Source organism: Oryzias melastigma, linkage group LG21, assembly GCF_002922805.2.
Source record: "Oryzias melastigma strain HK-1 linkage group LG21, ASM292280v2, whole genome shotgun sequence".
Taxonomy (NCBI): domain Eukaryota; kingdom Metazoa; phylum Chordata; class Actinopteri; order Beloniformes; family Adrianichthyidae; genus Oryzias; species Oryzias melastigma.
Genome location: NC_050532.1, coordinates 21,431,458 through 21,450,789, shown reverse-complemented (window position 1 = coordinate 21,450,789; position 19,332 = coordinate 21,431,458). Strand labels below are relative to the sequence as shown.

Sequence of the window (19,332 nt, the reverse complement as noted above, 5' to 3'; positions counted from 1 at the left end):
CCTTTGCTGACACTTTCTCCCACTAGCTTACATCCCCAAGCTAACATTTGTTTAGCAAAAAACAAAAAAACAAACAAACAGTGAGCAGTATCGGACCTGTCCATCTCTACAATTCTGACCCTAATGCCAGCTTAGATGATAAACATTAAGACATTAATGGATATATTTGGAAGTGGATGGATCCGGATTGGAGAGGAGGTTTTCAAACTGCAGGTTTTTATCTGATCCTGACCTCGTTTCACAATTTGTATAAAGAATAAAGAAATACTCAGAAACACAGTTTTAATCTTAAATGATTTTATCCATATCCTTCATTGTGAGAAAATGCTACAAATACACATTTTTTATTGGAGTGGATCCTTAAAGACATTGAGATAAATGTGTGTTGTGTTTTTAACATATTTAGTGGTAACTTCTTAGCTTTGATTTAAATAAATCAAATTGGATTCCTGTCTTAACAGTTTCAGTTGCAAAAGGCTCCACTTCTCCAGGTTCACCTGAACACTGAAAGACACAAAGGATGTGGAAGCAAAACACTTTGTTATGAAGATGTGAGTGCAGAAAGTGGGACGGGATATTTGAGTTTTTAAAGACATATTCTAACGGTTTTCTTTGACTTTTACATTCTGTGTTTTATTGATTATATTTTGTGCAAATTGTTAAATGTTTAGATCTTAAATCAGGTTGTTTGATCATAATGAATAATTATAATATTAACCCCATGTTTCACATGGCTATATACCTCTTGTTTTGTGTTAATGCTATTATGTATTTCTGTCTTTTTTCACTTATTTAAAACATGTTTCATGTTTTCATTTTCTATACCCGAAGAGGCAAAAAAATTGCAGATAAAAGAGCAGCATGAAAAAGAATTTAATAAAACATTCTTTACACTAGATAGACTTACAGAAAACATTAGATCTGCTGAAACACTCACTGTATTTACATCCAGGTTAAAGACTCACCTGTTCTCAGTTGCATTTGATTAATATGTATTCAAAAGTTTACGTCCACACTGTTTATCTATGCTTGTTTTAAATTAAAATTATTTTACTTTCTTCTAATTTTATTTTAATGATCGCATTTTTACTATTTCTTTTGATTGTTTCTTTTAATGCTTTATGTAAAGCACTTTGAATTGTCTCTGTACATGAAATGTGCTATACAAATAAACTTGCCTTGCCTTGCCTACATGTAAGAGCTGTTTTGATGTGATTATTTTTTACACAAGTACTCACTCATACTCATATGCATAAATGGGTGTTTATGCCTGCATGTATGAGGCGACAGTATATAGATAAAAATAGATTTTTTCATAGTTTAAGTAACTGCACATTGCCGCTGGTGGGAGGGTGACGTGGCATCTCTGCGAGCAATCAGGAGATGCCCTGTTGAGGCCTTCTCACCAATTTTAACTGCACCCTTTAGTACACACACCTCTAACACCACAAACATACACTCTAACAAGCAAACATGCACGCATCACACAAGGAAGGTGGACCTTCGACCTTCTGTCCCCAACCCCATCCCTGGTGTGGGGGGGAAACCTCGGCCTGGTGGTCTAGTATCTTGGGTGCCGGTCCCCTGGAGTGTGTGAGCTGCAGTTACAGTTGAATTGAGTACATTATGTTTAGTTTAAATCTGGACACTATTTTGGCCAACAAGTGTGTGTGTAACTATAGAGTGTGTGTGTAGACAGGCCCCGCCCATTCTAGTTGATCACTTAGTCCTGGTTGTTTTATGATGTTGCTTCCCTCTGTTACTATCTCCTCATCCCCTTCTTTTTTTCCGTCTGGTCCAACAACAAAGAAAAAATAAATAAATAAATAAATAAAACATAATAAATAAAATAAAGTTTAGCATGAAATACAACAGGGGTTTATACTCAATAAATCCCTGTTGTGACAGTAAAATCTGCCCAACACAAGAAGCTCTCAGCCCACATCTGTTGGCTCAACTGTTTGACAGGACAAGTTAAAAAAAAAAAAAAAATACTTAAAAACAAAGAGAAGGTCATGAATGCAAATCCAAATTTCCCAAAGGTTAAAGTAAGTTCATGCAGCTCCTTCTAGGTTTTGATCAGTAGAAAACAAACCCAAATGGATCTTTTACTGTTAAAGGTTGCCGACCTCTGATCGAGTAGGAGCCACAAAGTCTGACCCTTAGAAAAAATAAAGACTGATTTGCATCCATGTTAATGGTAGTATTATCATTTACTTAAATAGACACTAGAATCCCTGGAACTTTCAGCTTCTGCTGCAATGCAGACCAAGAACATTGTGTTTACATTTAAATTTTATTTTTACCTCTAAACTGTTCAATGCAGGTGAAAGAAATATTTTTAACACAGACAAATGCCTTTAAACCATCAACAATGACTTCCTGATTTTGCAATCGCAGAATGTCAGGTTTAAATTTAAATTTGACATGCATTTCAGATTCTGCAACTAGACAGTCAAGTAGTTATGGCTTCTGACTCACATTCAAAAGGTCATGGGTTCGAATCCCGCTCAGGAATAGTCTACATTAAATATTTGTTTTTACTTTTATATTTTATTTTTACCTTAAAATAAGTGACATTTGATTCCTTTTTGATGCATTTAATGACCTTCAAATTGCAAATTAGATCTAGGTTGTACGACAGCACACAGTTCTGCTCCCTCCCCCATCCACATACCTAAGAGAAACAGGTTTTTTAGGACCAGGTAGTCCTGGCCTACAAGAAAGACTTTTCTCCAGTGTGTCTGTGTTTTGTGGCACCACTGGCTGTCTTCAACATTCTGGTTTCCTTTTTTGAATTGGGAAAATTGTCTTTTTACAGATGAAGGCTTCTCATCATTCTCTTCTTCAACAATTAATAGTTTATTAGTCTACTTATGTATAAGTATCATGTGGAGAGGATGTTCTGGCTGCAAATCCATGTACTGGCATATCCTCATCATAGGAGGAATCTAAGAAGATGAACTCTGATTCCACAACAAAAGAATCATCTTCACTGCTTCCAGAGTCCACATCGAGGATTATTTGAAATAGAGCTAAGGGTTTCAGAGGAGTGTGAGTCTTGCTGATATTGGGATGTTTGTCTTTTTGACTTGAAGATGTGTCTATGCTTATAAGTCATAAACATGCACTATATGACCAAAAGTATCGGCTCATCCATCCAAATGATCAGAATCAGGAGTCCTAATCACTTGGTTTGACCACAGGTGTATAAAATCACTACTCAGGCATGCAGACTGTTTTTGGAAACATCAGTGAAAGCATGTTTTGCTCTCAGGATCTCAGAGAATTCCAGTGTTGAACTGTCATAGGATGCCACCTGAGCAACAAATCCAGTCTTGAAATGTCCTAAATATTCCACAGTCAACTGTCAGTTCTATCAGAACAAAATGGAAGAATTTGTAACAACTTAGCCAGGATGCTGAAAGTCTAAAGAGGTCATAGACTTTCTGCAGTCAGTTGCTGGAGAGCTGCAACCTTCATATGACCTTCAGATCAGCATGAGTACAGTACACAAATGTACAGAGAGCCTCATGGAATGGGTTTCCATGGCAGCAGCTGCAGCCACACATCAACAAGTACAATGTAAAGCGTGGATGCAGTGGTGTAAAGCATGCCGTCACTGGACTCTAGAGCAGTGGAGATGTCTTCTCTAGAGGGAGGAATTACACTTTTCTATCTGGAAATCTGACGGACCCGTCTGGGTTTGAAGGTTGCAAGAGAACTGGACGTTTCAGACTGCATTGGTGGAGGAGGAATGATGGTGTGTGCTTGTTTTTCAGACCCCTTAGTTCCAGTGAAAGGAACTTTCAATGCTTCAGGAGGCTAAAACATTTTGGACAATGCTCCCAACCTTAGTGGGAACAGTTTGGAGCGGGCTCTTCCTCTTCCAACATTTTTGTGCACCAGAGCACAAAGCAAGGTCCACAAAGACATGGAGGACAGAGTCCTGAACTGAACGCCATAGAACACCTTTGAGATGAATTAGAGCAGAGACTGAGAGCCAGACCTTCTCCACCAACATCAGTGTGACCTGAACAATGAGCTTTTGGAAGAATGATCCAGAGTTCTTATAAATACTGTCCTCAACCTTGTGGACAGCCTTCCCAGAAGAGTTGAAGCTGCAATAGCAGCAAAAGGTGGAGCAACATCATATTGAACTCTGGGTTAGGAATGAGATGGAACTTTAGTTCAAATGTGAGTAAAAGCAGGAAAGCCAATACTTGTCCACATGCATCAGGTAACTAAAACCCCCACACAACCTGTTAGTTCAAATACACATTAGGTACTACATGCTGCATTAACATATACATAGGCAAGGTAATGGCTCATCGGTGACCCACCATGACACAACAATGGGCTCTCGGACTAAAGAGGGGGGAACTCTTCCCTGCGCAAATTTGCGCAGGCTTAGGAATTCTATTGTTAAACATACACATTAAGAGAAAATATTATCCATCCATCTTCTTGACCGCTTCTTCCCTTTCGGGGTCGCGGGGGTGCCGGAGCCTATCCCGGCCACTGATGGGCGAAGGCGGGGTACACCCTGGACAGGTCGCCAGTCTGTCGCAGGGCCTCAATCACACACACATTCACTCTCACATTCACACCTAGGGGCAATTTAGAGTCACCAATGAACCTATGAAGCATGTTTTTGGACGGTGGGAGGAAGCCGGAGTCCCCGGTGAAAACCCACGCATGCACAGGGAGAACATGCAAACTCCACACAGAAAGGTCCCAGCCGGGATTCGAACCGAGGCCTTCTCGCTGTGAGGCGAGAGCGCTAACCACTTGCGCCACCGTGCAGCCCAAGAGAAAATATTATTTCTTCAAAATTAACAACTTCCTTTCCTTTCCTGGCCTATGTGAAAAATACTTTTTCTGAGTGTGGATTTTGATTTCAAGTTTATCATATTGAAACTGCTCGGAGCAAAAAACAGAGTAAAACTGAAACTTGTTCTAAAAGTTCATACAAATGTTTATTTTTGTGCCTCCTCATGTTCTGTTGTACAAAAACATCAGAAACAAACTGGAAGTTGTGACTTTTCGGCGCACATCAAGACATTTTTTTTCAACCTATTCACAAACACAAGCATGAATGCTGCGCTCATAAAAGTAACATAACAGAGGCACGTGTTTGTTCAGTAAGAAAAGGTATCAATAATACTTTAAAACAAAACCCTCCTTGGGCACATTGACAATATAAATGTACAATAACTCTGAAAAATACAAAAGTAAAAAAATAAAAAGAAAGCAAAGGTTGCAACTCCAAACATCGTCAATAGGTGGCAGTAGTGTGACAGAAAAACAGTGATTATGTCATCAGGAACACAAAGCTCAGCTTTGAGTCTTTTGAATATTTTTGAAGTGGATTTTCACACAAATTCTTTCCAACATTTTATGCTTGAAAAGGTTGAGGTTCATGGCTGAAGTGCTTTGAAAATAACAAATACTACACAAGATTTAAATCAGGGGCAAAACAAACATTTAGTTAAGGTTTAGTGCCAAAACAAGAAAAGGTTTGGAACTCCAATCCAGGTATCTCATAACAATACACTATCGATCAATAAAATAAAATAAAACTTTGACAACATGAGAAAAAAAAACATCCAAACAAGCACAATTGTGGTATAAAATCTGTTTGAATAATGCATATTCACATATAAATACTGTACATACATCTGATACACTAGATGGGTATAAATAAACGCTTCTATACCTTAAAAATGTAGTTCTGTTCAAAATGGTTTCATGTGTATTAAGGAAAAAAAAATGCAGTAATGCATCTTGTAATCGAACATTTCTTCAAAAACCGCTCCTGCACCGACGCACACACAAACACATGCAGACAGGACGATGGATGTCCGGGAGGGCCAGCTGTATTGCATAGAGGAATAACTGAATTGTGCTCTGCAAATGTCCACACAGAGAGTGCCTTTCCCCTTGCTTTGAGTCATTTATCACTTTCAAGTTTTCTGCGACAAAAACAAGAAAATCTACGAGAGAAAAACTACATACAAATATGTAAAAAGGAAACAGTACAAAAGTTTTATTTATGTTTTTTTTTTTTTTTTAGTCAGTCAGATACTAGCAGTTCTGTGGTCCGGAGCGTGAACTCTTTCAGTTAAACCGACGTCTCTGACTGGAGCAGCAGTATAAACTTGTGGGATTTGGGGTCGACGTATTCTTCGGACAGGCGGATGTAAGGGATGCCTTTGACGACGACAGCTAAGCTAAAATCCAAACACTTCAGCAGGAATTCGGCGCCATCCTTGAGGCCGCTGGTGACCGAAGCCTCGCTGACCAGGGTCCACTGATCCGCCATCCAGCGCTCAGAACCGTACTGCAGGGTCGGGCCAGGGGACAGATAGGCTTCCAGGAAGGCCTACAGGGAGGGTTAAATAAAATACAATAAAATAAATTGACTTAGGGTTTCATCAGCTAATAGCAGAAAGTAGTACTATTTTGTAAAGCATACTTGAGTAAAAGTATAGCAAGTCTTCTACAGACCATGTAGTGTAGAAAGTGTACTAACGAAACTTACAATACTTTTTTTAGATAAAATAGGATAATTTTATACTTATAATATACTTATAGCAAGTAAACTTCAAATATATTGCCTCACTATTAGCATAGATTAAGTATACTTGGAGTAGGCTTAAATAGATTGATTTTTCCTAAAGGTATGGATAAAGTCCCATTAAAAAATGTAATGCAAATGTGCACAACTATAGAAAAATATAGTTAAAATCATAATTTTATCTCTGCACAAATTTTATATTATATCTTAATGTCAAAATTTTACTTCTATCAATGTGACAACTGTTCTAAAAAAAGTAATTTAGCATTTTTGCACAATTTATATGCTGTTTCATAAAAATCTAATATCATCAGCTGCATTTTTAACATAAAAAGTAAGGAAATATTATGCAGTAATACAGTAATTTAACATATTAAATAACTCAAAAGTAGAAAATCTTGTTTACACTTGTGTACTTTTGCGTCATTTATGGAAAAAAAAGGAAAACCAAATAGCAAAATGCTGAATTTTTAACGTTGCTTTACATGTTTTAAAACCTCTAAAAACTAAAACAAACTCAGTTTTTTATAAAAAAAAATTGAATTGATCCAAAGTTGGAGCTTATGGGACCCAACATATTTCAGCGCAGACGTTAGGACTTGGGATATTATTTTGAAATTTAACAAATTTTTTTGTGTTGATGTCTAAGAATTAATTAGCACCATTCTTTAAATAAAAAAGTGAGGAAATACTATGTTATGGAGAGTTTAAATGCAGTGGTTCAATAAAAATATGATTCAAAAGTAGAAAATCTTGTGTACACGTGTACTTTTACCGTGTTTATGCAATTTCAAAATCCTTCCCATCACAAAACAACAAAATCAAACATTATGATACTGATTTTTATTATGTCTTTTTATTTAAAGCTCAAAAAAATACTAAAGAAAACTTAATTTAATACAAAAATGTAAATTAACTGTATTTTTAAAAAAGTTTTGTCATAAGATCCAACATATTAAGCACAATCCTTAACACTACACATTTCATTTTACCTGATTTATTACAAAGAATTTAAATTAATCCAAAGCTGGAGCCATTACAGGTAAGGTTTTCTATAGCACATACCTTAGGACTCATGTTGTTGACCAGGCAGAAAGCCAGGTGTTTCTGGATGCTCTCCATGCTGTGGCAGTGCTGCCTCCTGGTGGTGCGGAGGTACTTCTGCAGCGACCGAGCCATAGACGGAAACACGGCCAAAGCGGCCTCACGCACATCCATGATGTCTGAAGGCGGCGCGTTCTCGTCCTCCTTCGTCATGCGGCGGACATGCGTGAAGGCCTCCTCCACAGCTACAACCAGCCTGACTCCAACACACACAAACACACAGAGACGTTTGACGGATTCCTAAATCAAAGCTCCTGCATCCAATGCAGCAAAATCTTGATTTAAATAAGTACAGTCGATAGGATATAATAAGATTTACACTTAAGGGCAAAGTGGAGTTTTGATTCCAGGCAGACCTCCTCACCTGGCTCTGCGTTTGCGGACTCGTCTCTCATAGTCAGCCTCTTCATAGTACAGCTCATTGTGCGCGCTATCTTTGCGTTTGGCTGCAGCTGCGACCATAGCCCGTGACTGATTTCCATTGCTAGTTTGCGCTGCTGCTGTGCTCCCTGGGGCTGCAGCAGGAGGAGAGGACAAAAGGTAAACTGATTACATCGGTCCGAGCTGGGGGAAGCTGACCCTGCTGCTCCCCGGCTCTGACGCTTTCTGAAACAAGGGAGGGAAAGAACTCAAATTTCTGGTTAACCTTTTCAAGTAAGATTTTATTTTTTATTTTTTGCAGGAAGGTAATGGTAAATGCATTTGGGACTATAATCTCAGCCGCTGAATGTTTTTTTACCCACCAAAAATACCTGCATTTGTGCAGAAACCTTCTCCCTGGATGCAGCTGAAATTAAAAATGAATTTCTACAGAGATCAAAGGCCAGAGCTCTCCCCTGACGTGTGGATTTACCGGTTCATGAGGAATAATCGTAAACCTAATGGAGCTTGTGCAGCAGCATGTCAGAGTTCCTGTGGTTTGAGAGTGAGAGGGGGGTTCTGTGCATATTCATAAGCATAAATAAAGTTATGAGGACCTATTTAAAGCTGCAGGTCACGCATGGCAGTAAATCATTAATAATGTGATTTGCATGAATGCATTTGTTGCATTTGTGTGTGTGTTCAGGTGAGGGGGAGGGAGGGGGGGGCTCTGCATGAAGCCATGAAATATGTATAAAGATCAATGTAAGAACTGTATCAGAAACAATGTGCTTAAAACGGATAGAAAAATGTGCATATTTTAACCATTTTTACAATGACATTTTTACTTTTAAGACCCACTCTGATAAAAGTTGTGTTTTTAACATGTACTCGTGGCTTTTTTTTGATGATACAAGACATTTAACCTTAAAATTGAATTTGTAATTTTTTCTTTGTGCATATTGTCAATCAGGAGCAGACCAAAAAAATGCTGTTTGGAAAAGACCATTTTGGGACTTAGAAAATACCCAGGGGGGGCCACAAGCTCCCTGCTCTGCTCCATTCTGATGCATCCACTAGCAGACGACTACATCCATCTCTGTTTACCTCATCTGAGCAGAAATATGGTTCAAAACTGTACGTTTGAATAGCTGCCAAAATTGCTTTCACCAGTAATGTTAAGTTTAAGGTGTGAGGGGCTGTAAGCTAGTGGGAGAGATTGTAAACAGAGAGCTCTCAGGAACAGGGAGAGGAAGAGAGATGGAGTTGCTCCGCCCACAACTCAGCAGCAAATTTCTATTTAACTCCTGATGCTCTGTGCAAGAAAACAACACAAGTTTTTAGATTTTGGCTAAAAACAACATAATGATTAAAAAAAACAGAATGTTTTTACAAAAGATCAAAAGGTGATTGGATTTGAACAGATTTTCAGCTACAAATGAATACATGGGAAAATATGTTAATTCATGTGATTTATAATCAAGGAAAAGACAAGGTGGAATATTAGCTGAGCAGGAGAAAAGATGTGAAAAATGAGTACATTTCTGATGAATTATTCACACCTCTAAATTCTGCTGCCTCCTGCAGCCTCCCCGTGATGGATGTCAGGAGGATCATTTAGCTGCACACAATTATGGTGTTGCATGATGCGTGTGCGTTTGTCTAGGGAGGCTGCGTTCTTAGAGATGCACGTGAGTGCACTTAACAGGAGATCCGACATTCATCATGTCAAAGATGGACGCCTCAAATGGAAAGGGGTGAACCACAAAACAAGCTGTTTCCTGTGCAGGGCTTTTTGCCTCTTTAATCTGTGCTTACTGTGCAAGATTCAAGCTCTCCCTTTGTTTTTCGAAGCGGGTCAGGAAGATGTGAGGGTGTGGACGGGGACGCCAGAGCAGGAAAACTGCCCCAACAGTAGGACAAATACAGGTAATGCAAACAAAAGAGCCCAAGCGGAGCTGTTGGAGGAAACGACCGACTCACCGTCTACATTGTAGACCTTTAACCCGGCGAGATGTTTGGCAGCCCGATGCTTGGCGGCGGAGAGAATGGATGGGTTGTGCAGTGGAAAGTCTCTGTAGTAATACTCCAGAATGGACAAGGCAGCTCTTTGAATGCTAGATGAAGGAAGGCAGGAAGAAAAAGAGGAGAAAACGTAAAAAAGAAATCTACATCTACATCTGGTCCAGTTAATTACAGAGCAATAAAAATATGAAAAAATGAAGAGGAGTCATTTTAAAATGGCTTATAGGAGTCACATATTTCATGTTTGAGCCTCATGCTCAGGCATGTTTACTTATTACAGGTGAGAGTCCACTGAACCGTAAGCTGCCTCACCTGAAGCTGAAAGCAGCGAACAGAGAAATCACACCTGTCAAATTAGGAAGACTTTGGGAATCAAATATAATTGAATTCCAACTGGCAGTATTTCACAATCCGGGTCTTGAAGTCACTTCCTGTTTTTTTTTTTTTTTTTTTACAATGACATATATAAGGTAGATCTGGGATCTTAGTGTGTGAAACATCTAAAGTTTGTGTAAAAGTCAAGGTCCGGGGGCCGGATCCGGCCCTCCGTTTAATTCTATCCGGCCCTCCAAATCATTTTTTATTGATATTAATGGCCCGATATGATCTTGCACTAATTCCTAACTTGTATAATTTTGACAGAATAAGTAAAATGTTGAAAGTTATTTAAGGTTTAAGTTGATTTATTCTGGAATAATATTCCTGCTTTTTTAAAATTCATAATTATGTCAAAAAGTTACAATTCTAAAGTTAAAAAAATTGGTATTCTGCCAACTATTTTGATATTTGCTGAGACTTTTTAGTCTATTTTGGAGTTTAGCTAATATTTCAGCTGCATGCTAGCTATTTTGGTTAATTTAGGCTTTTTAAAAAAAGTTTTTTAGGCTAATATTTACGCATCAACTGTTTGGTCTTTTTTCAGTTTTTTAGGCTTCAGCTAAATGTTAGCAGTTTTTATTTTTTTTATTTTTTGGCATTTAGCTAATATTTTAGCTAGCTATCAGCTTCAGCGTTTTCAGCTATTACCTTTAGTGATTTCGTCTATCAAGATCAGCATTTTCAGATATTAACTTTAGTGATTTCATCTATCAAGACCAGCGTTTTCAGCTATGAGCTTCAGCGTTTTTAGCTATCAAATTCAGCATCTTCAACTATCAGCTCTAGCATCTTCAGCGGCCAAATTCAGCTTACAGTATTCTCACTTGTATTGTCACAGGTAATGCTATATATCTAACTTTTGTTAAAAAGTAATGGTTTTAAAGTTTTAAAAATGTAGTTTTGCCGTTGAATAACTGTTTATCCTGTTCGGCCCACAATCTAAGGTGTGTTTTGGGTTTTGGCCCCCTGTGCGATTTGAATTTGACACCCCTGATCCAAAGCTTGAAATTCATTTTCTTTCTTCAGTCTTTATAGGATACTTTACTAGAAATCTTCATGATAGATGCTTTTCAGTACCTTAGCTGTCCCATGTTGTAGTGTCGGGTCTCCCCGTCTGTGGAGCGGATCACACACACGCTGTAGCACGGCTGGAGCTGCCGCAGTTCCAGCAGAACCACGGCCAGGTAGTGAACAAACAGCTGAGAGTCCACCAGCGACACGGCGAACTGGGCGATGCCGTAATAATCCTCATCCTGAAACAGAGTCACAACTCTTAATTATTGAAAAATAAAAAGAAATATTGATACATTTTCAGAAAGTAGATGTTTTTAATTCAAAACATACACTTTTCTATGCATTTGCTACTAGGATTTATATTATTTTTGCATTTTCGGGAGGTGAGGTTATTTTGTGGAATTTCCACTGAAAGGACTAAACTCGTCCGCTCACAATGAGTCCACCACCTTGTTTTCTCTTCACTCTTCATCGTTGACCTCCCTCCATGACTGTTGCTCGGCAGGATGTCCTGCTGGCCTCACGCCCTCACCTCCATTCTCCCAGCTTTAGCTTCTGTTGATCTGGCTCCTGCCTCACTCCCTCCACTTACCGATACATTAAACGAAGCCAAGAGTCGAACAGAAAAGATCTAGTTCTCCTTTCAGTGAAACATTGGTCCTGACTTTTATTGACCGCATTTGCCGCTTTGGGAAATGTTTATTTTTAAGAACTAAAAATTGGTTTAAATATATTAAATAAATAGAAAGAAAGTTTTTTTTAAAAGACAATATTGATTGGAAACCTAGTTCCTAAATGGAAAAATGAATAATCCCTAAACTTTGTGATGATTTGGATCATTTTTAATAAATTAAATACAATAATTACAACAGAATTATTGTAGTCCAGCAACATTGGAGGAGTTTCCTGCATAAATAATTATTTAGGTTTTTGCAAAAGCATCTTGATTAGAATCCAGTGACCTTTGACTAAGTCACATTAAAAATATTCAGTATCTTTTATTTGATCATTTTTGTCTTTAAAACCCTAAAGAATGTAAAGTTCTGTCATTTATTTTCAAACTATCCAGGCTCAAAGGGCATCACACTTCCACTACTGTGTCTAAACTGTTGATGTTATCATTATTTTTAAGATATACTGTTTTGGTTTGACTTCAGATTTTCTTCCAAAAAGCCTCACTTTTGTCCCTCCAACTCAAAGAATATTTGTCTGAAAGTTTTCTGTCTTTTTCATTGTTAAATCAGGAACTCTGACCTTAAGTCAAGTGAGGTCTCGGGTTCTTTAGATGTTGTTTTACTTCTTCTGAATCCTCTGGGATGAGTATTTGTTTTGTTTTTGGAGTTATTTTGGTCAACATGTCATAAACAGTTTTTATGTATATGCACATGTTGCTTCTATAGTTTTTTTTATATTTCTTTTGCTATAAAATTTCTTTATTTTGGTGATTTTCTAAATGATCATAATCAGTTTTTTTCAAATGAAACCAAACTTTCAAAATAAAGCATTGCCATTTCATGTTTTATTTGTATTTTTACGCCAAATTGAACCAGTTGAGCTTTTTTTCCTTTAAAAGGAACATTTTGGATTTACTTTTTTTATCATTTCATTAGCAGTTGTAACAATCAAATATTAACAAAAAAATTTAAAAAATGATATGTTTTTTTGACAGAGATCCAATGTAAAAATAGATGAATTAATACCTTCTTTCATACTCATTTCAATTTATATCTAAAACAGTAAAAAATGTGTTAGAAAGTAGCAACAAAAAAGAAAAATAGTTGATTCAAAAGGTTTCTCCGGCAGATCTGCCACTATTTGAAAGACATTATAGTCTGAATCATTTTCCATTTTTTTGGGATAATGTAAGTGATGAGAGTCCAACAGCACCGGCTCACCTGAGCATCCAGAATCCGGACTCCGTAGAAAAGCCAGTAAGACATGGTGAGCAGGAGGGTGAGGGTGGTGAGGAAGGCACGGTACACGCACACCCTGGGCAGGCAGGCCCGGCCCGGCCTCAGAAACAAGGCCCAAATGGCAACCATGAGGATGAGGAGCTTGAAGGAGATGGAGAGGAAGAGGCCCTCGCAGGCGGCTCCGCAGGCCTGCAGTCTGTCGGGCCACATCACCGCTGGCAGGAGCAGAAAGACCAGAGGCGTGGCCAGCACCAGCAGACCCACGCATAAACCCACAGCCAGGGGGAGGTAGCGCCGGACGTTCCGGGTTCGGTCCTGGATCTCCTTTCCCAGACCGACCACTTCCTCCTGGGAAATGCTGAGCTCGGAGGTGCCGGTCACCGCCGTGGTAGTTTCTGCCCAGTTATCATCCTGAGGAAAACAGACATGATGGTCTGTAAGTTCTGGACTTTCCACTATCTCAGCCTTTTATGATATGAACTCAGCTGCTGCTGCTCTTTCAGAATAAATCAAAAAGATCCTGTTTGACTTGTTTCAACACCGATTTTGACTGCATGCTGTCTGACCCGGCTAATTCGAACCAACAAGCGCAGCAGAACACGCTCCGGGCCTCGTTCCTCACAAAACGCTGCTTTTCTTCCAGCATGCATCTGAAGAGCAGCTTTGAGCTCGTCCCTCCTGTGCAGCCGATTTTCCAACAGTTATATTAAAATCAGTCATTTAGAGCCGGAGATAAGAGATTACTCTGAAATGACAGCCTGTCAGAGGAAACGTCTTCACCGAACAGAACCTACTTCTGTCAAACTCCAGCTTTTGTATTTGGGTGAAAAAGCTGCTGTCAACAATCAGCTCCAAGTGATGTGAATGATTGCAAGGGTTTTGTATTCAGTGACATGAATTAATAAACACATAAAGTAACCAAAAACGATTTCCACAGTGGCACAAGTTGAAGAATAAGTTATTTTTAATTAAATTCAACTTTATTTCAATAGCACTTCTCCTGCTACAAAGCGTTTCAAATAGCTTTCCAAAATAAAATAAATAATAGTAAGACAAAAAATAGTAGTTAAAATAGCACTAGCAAAAGGGTTTTAATTTATAAGATGTAATTAACAATAATATTTGAAGGATAAGTCTATTTTCTATATTTCTTGTTCTACCTTTTTTCAGCATAAAACTGGAGTTAAAAATCCTTTACGTTGATTTGGAATTTAAAATTAATGTAACTGAAATGTACATTGGCCTTCTGGGAATCTTATTTTAACAAAAACACATAAACACCATTAGGATATAAAGAAATAGATTAAAGATTCAATCACACTCATGCCAACCTTTACATTATAGAAAGTGACCCCCCCCCCCCCAGAAAAAAACAATAAAAGCTCATCTATTTTGACAAAAACATCTACTGATGGACATATTTAAAGACCAATTCAAATGAAAATAATATTTTTAAAATCTTTTTGTTGCATTTTTACTGATCATTAAGGACATGAATGAATGACATATACAAAGAACATTACGCTTAAAACTGCATTTCTGCGTATTTCTTTATTTAAATCAATGTAAATTCGTAGAATACGAGAAAATTGCTTTTGGAATTGAAAATATCCTAGTTCCGTTTCATTTTGACGCATCCGTTTGCAGACAAATAGATCCATGTACGTCTTTGTTTTCCTCGTCTGAACTGGAGTCTGGCTCCAAACTGTACGGCTGGATAACTGCAATGGTGCTCGCCATTTTTGTTACAACAGTAAAGTTAGGTTGGGGGTGTGTGAAACTAGAGGGAAAGAGCGTTAACAGATGGATGACGGGACATGTGGGCAGGCTTGCTTCACACCAACCACAACTCAGAGGCGAATTCTAAAGAAACTACCGCAGAAACTTTGTCTTTTTAGATAAATCATGAAGAAAAGACCACCGGGAACGCTGTTAAAATGGATAAAAAGAAGATTAAAGGGACAAAACTGCATTTTCTAACATTACAAAGGGATGAACAGCAAAAAGATTAAAATAAAATGTAATAATTGTGATAAAACCTTTAATGTGAATTGAACCAAAACCCTCTTTTCTGATCATTCAAGCGAGAGCATTTCTCCTTCTCCATGGATTTTTATTTGTTTTCAGATAAATACAATCTGAGAGTTCACTTCATTGAAGGCTCACTCAAACTTATTAATTTTTTTGTGGTTTTGGTCAAATAAACAAAGCTCTGCCACTAAATTGCATTTAGCATGTAGATAGCTGAGACACATGAATTTATTTTAAATCTATCTTAACCACAACATTAAAGCTGCTTCTTATTCAAACAACAGTGGAGTGGCACGATTTTCTGCTAAAACAGGAGAGAGAAAGGTGGATATTTTTAGGCCACATTGTCCCTCCCATGTGTAAAAACAAACAGGGACAAATCTGTGAGAATCTAGCTCACAGAAAGATCACATTTGCAAAGCCCTCAGATGCTGTGCCCACAGCACATTCCACATTCCTTTTCGAGACGTCTTATTTCCTTGTGTTTCGCCTCATTATGGCGAGCTCTTTAAAATCCAGATGAAGTAATGCAGGATGACAGGGCCGGATTTGCAGGGAGGTTCAAGCTGGAGGAAAGATACACAAAAAACGAAGCGCACACAGCCTCTGAATCACTGCAACAAAAGCTGCGGTCCTCCGTGCCCATCATCCCGAATGACTGTCATTTTCTGAGCAGCCATGCTTCTTTCAAGCAGCAACAGAGACACTTTGTGGGAAGTCTACACTAAGGAGGCATTTATGTCCTTTGTGTCTGTCAATAATTTGTGCAGCTAATTATTTATTATCCCCCAAAGGGTTGCTATGTTGTGCCAATCAGATGAGCAGCAGCTGGAAAAATGACAAACAGAGACGCTTTCATTTCCTCGCACACGTGCAAACACACCGCAGCAAATCGAATCACCGTTAGAGCTGCAGACGTGTGTGTATGTGTGGTTCCTGCAGCATTCTGGGTCATTTCAGGTTAGGATAAACAGATTTACTGAGCATTGTGGGTATTTGCAGATGATGACATGTGAAATCAGCATTGCAAGAAAAAGACGGCGTGAATGCAAATTCTGGCCTTCACCACAGTTAACAGCCAATTAACTCAGGCTTGCTGGAGGAGGAGGAGGAGGGGTGCATGTGGGAGCTGGAAGATGAATGAGCGAGGAAGGAGGGAGCGAAAAAGAGAAGCAGAGAGGCCCGGAGGTGGTGCAGGGAGGAGAGAGGGAGGGACGGATGGAGACGAGGCGTTTCACTCCAAATGTGCCGGCAAGACTAATGAGTGAAACCAAACCTCGGTCTGCTTCTGTGGAGGTAACTCCTGTTTCAACCTCATTTGTATTCAGCTCACATCTCTGAGCTCTTCCTCCATTTCTGTCTTGAGCCCACCCCCACCTGCCAGGATCACACCCTGATAAAAGGATCCACTCACCCTATTTCAGGGGTGATTCAATTACGCTAGAAATCATAATAAAACAACATCAAAAATATAACAATGATGCAAATATATTTTTGAAGCTCTACTGTGAGATGCTTTTATTGTCTTGATTCAAATAATGTTAGTATGAATTGTTCAGATTTCACCTTTCACACCCTGGCTTTGCTTCTTTTTTAACCTTGATATCAGCTTTCTTGCATCATGCATCAGAGTTTCCTTTGTTCATTGTCAGATTCTAGTTTTTTTCATGTTTGAAGGTCGTTTCTACGTTCAAAGTCTTTAAAGATTATTTGTTTTATGTAAATGTTGTTTACCATCAAAGGGAACATTTGACATTATCCCTCATGAATGTTGGCAGTAAGGTAACCCTTTCAAAAGAGTAGAAACAAAGACAGAAATTTAGAAAATAATGTTTCTTATTTTGAAAAGAACTTGTATGTGTCTTATTTTGAAAATTGCTTGTATGTTTCTCATTTTCTTTGGCCGCTTTGTCCCTTTTGAAGTTTTGTTTCTTATTTTGAAAACAACTTGTATGTCTCTTATTTAAAAAAAGAAGCATGTGTCTTATTTTGAGAATAACTTTTATGTGTCTTGTTTTGAAAATAACTTAAATGTATCTCTGTTTGAAAAAGAACTAGTACCGGTATATGTCTTATTTTGAAAATTGCTTGTATGTGTCTTATTTTGAAAAAAAGTGTGTGTGTCTTATCTTGAAAATAACTAATATATGTCTTATTTAGAAAATAACTAGTATATGTTTAGTATTAGTTTGAAAAGAGCTTATGTGTCTTATTTTGAAAATTGCTTGTATGTGTCTTATTTTGAAAAGAACTTGTCTCTTATTTTGAAAATAACTAGTATATGTCTTATTTTGAAAATTGCTTGTATATGTCTTATTTTGAAATGAACTAGTATATGTCTTAGTTTGAAAAGAGCTTATATGTGTCTTATTTTGAAAACAACTTGTATGTCTCTAATTCTAAAGGGAAGTATGTTTTATTTTGAAAATAATTTGTATGTGTCTTAGTTTGAAAAGAACACATATGTGTCTTATTTTGAAAATTGTTTGTATGTGTCTATTTTTGAAAAGAACTTGTGTGTGTCTCATTTTGAAATGAACTAGTATGTGTCTTATTTTGAAAACAACTTGTATGTCTCTAATTTTAAAAGGAAGTATGTCTTATTTTGAAAATAATTTGTATATGTCTTGTTTTGAAAAGAACTTAAATGTTTCTTATTTTTAAAAGAGCTTGTGTCCAATTTTGAAAAGAGCTGGAATTTGTCTTGTTTTGAAAATAACTTTTACGTGTCCTATTTTGTAAAAAGCTTGTACGTGTTGCTGTCGAATGTCATCGAAATTTTAAATAAATATGAATAGAAAATCGTAACATTGTGATAATTCAACTATTTAATGTTTAAAAGCTACATGTCAGAAATAAATGTCTTAATGGCCACAAAAGTGATTTTTTTTGTGGCACTTGCTGGGTTTTGGTTGGTTATAAACTGGACCAAATGACTGTTTTGGCATTAGAGCTTGTAGACCCTGAATAGATGTTCATTAATGCGCATTGGTCCTATTGAATTAATAGCTAAATAAATCCTAACTAGCAAAAACAGCAATTTTCCAGTTTAATTCCCTTCTTTTTATTTTTTATTTCTGTTAAATCAGTTTGACGTCACTTAAAGCTTTGATTTCTGACTTCAGAGGCTGTAACTTCTTATCCCCAAGTTCTCTGCTGCGCCAAACTTTTTCAATTCCGAGTCTCTCTGACCAAATTCCTAAATCCTGCACTTTTCTCCCATTTTATCCAGCAGAGGGTAACCATGACAAGCTTGTTCCACCGCCACAAAGTGCAACATCACACAGCGAAAAAGCCTGTCAACTGCTGAGTAAAGCATGACAGTTATCCTTTTTGTGTCTAAGAGCATGTCATGAAACTGGATTTTCTTCAACATTTTTATGTTTATTTAAGAGTAAATAGGTCTACGTAGGAGTTGTGAACCGCTAAAAACCAAAGTACCATCTGCTTTGGTGTTGCTTGAGTTAACACTGGGATGAAACTAAAGCTGCTCCCTCCTGGCACATCCAGACTCACAAAGCAGCACGGACTTCCCGCTAACACAAACACACACACAAGCTGCACTCCAAGACCGTATCCTTATGTCATGCGGGTAAACAAAGAGGATTACTCATATCACTTTTCCCCAAAGTGGTGTTTGGCTGGAATACCGGGGCTAATCTCAGTCTGTGAGAGTATCTCTCCAAACCGGAGACCAGTTAGTGTTACAGCAGCTTTGCCAGCTAATGCGGGCTGCTCCAGAAAGCACAGCCTGGAGTGGACTTTACCGGTGGAGAAGGTAAGACAGAACTGGAGGGGGGCGAATGTGGTATAATGACAGATTGTGTTACACTGACAACAATGGATGCGGGTTGTACACTGACACTCTCATGTCAGTGTGGAATGAGAGGAATGTGAGTTTCCCAGCAGAAGAAGATGCTCAGGAGA

At 38.1% G+C, this 19,332-nt stretch overlaps 1 protein-coding gene across 1 annotated transcript in view; it reads right to left on the bottom strand.

Moving 5' to 3' along the window:
* Nucleotides 1–4,957: 4,957 nt before the first annotated feature.
* Nucleotides 4,958–19,332, bottom strand: part of LOC112155542 (vang-like protein 1) — a 27,706-nt gene continuing 13,331 nt past the window's right edge. Inside the window, exons 4-9 of the mRNA XM_024287235.2 lie at nt 13,357–13,785; nt 11,525–11,700; nt 10,028–10,161; nt 8,049–8,199; nt 7,646–7,880; nt 4,958–6,385 (exon numbers count right to left, since the gene is read on the bottom strand). Of these exons, the coding sequence (XP_024143003.1) occupies nt 6,125–6,385; nt 7,646–7,880; nt 8,049–8,199; nt 10,028–10,161; nt 11,525–11,700; nt 13,357–13,785 (1,386 nt within the window). The 3' untranslated portion in view covers nt 4,958–6,124. The remainder of the gene's footprint in view (nt 6,386–7,645; nt 7,881–8,048; nt 8,200–10,027; nt 10,162–11,524; nt 11,701–13,356; nt 13,786–19,332) is intronic.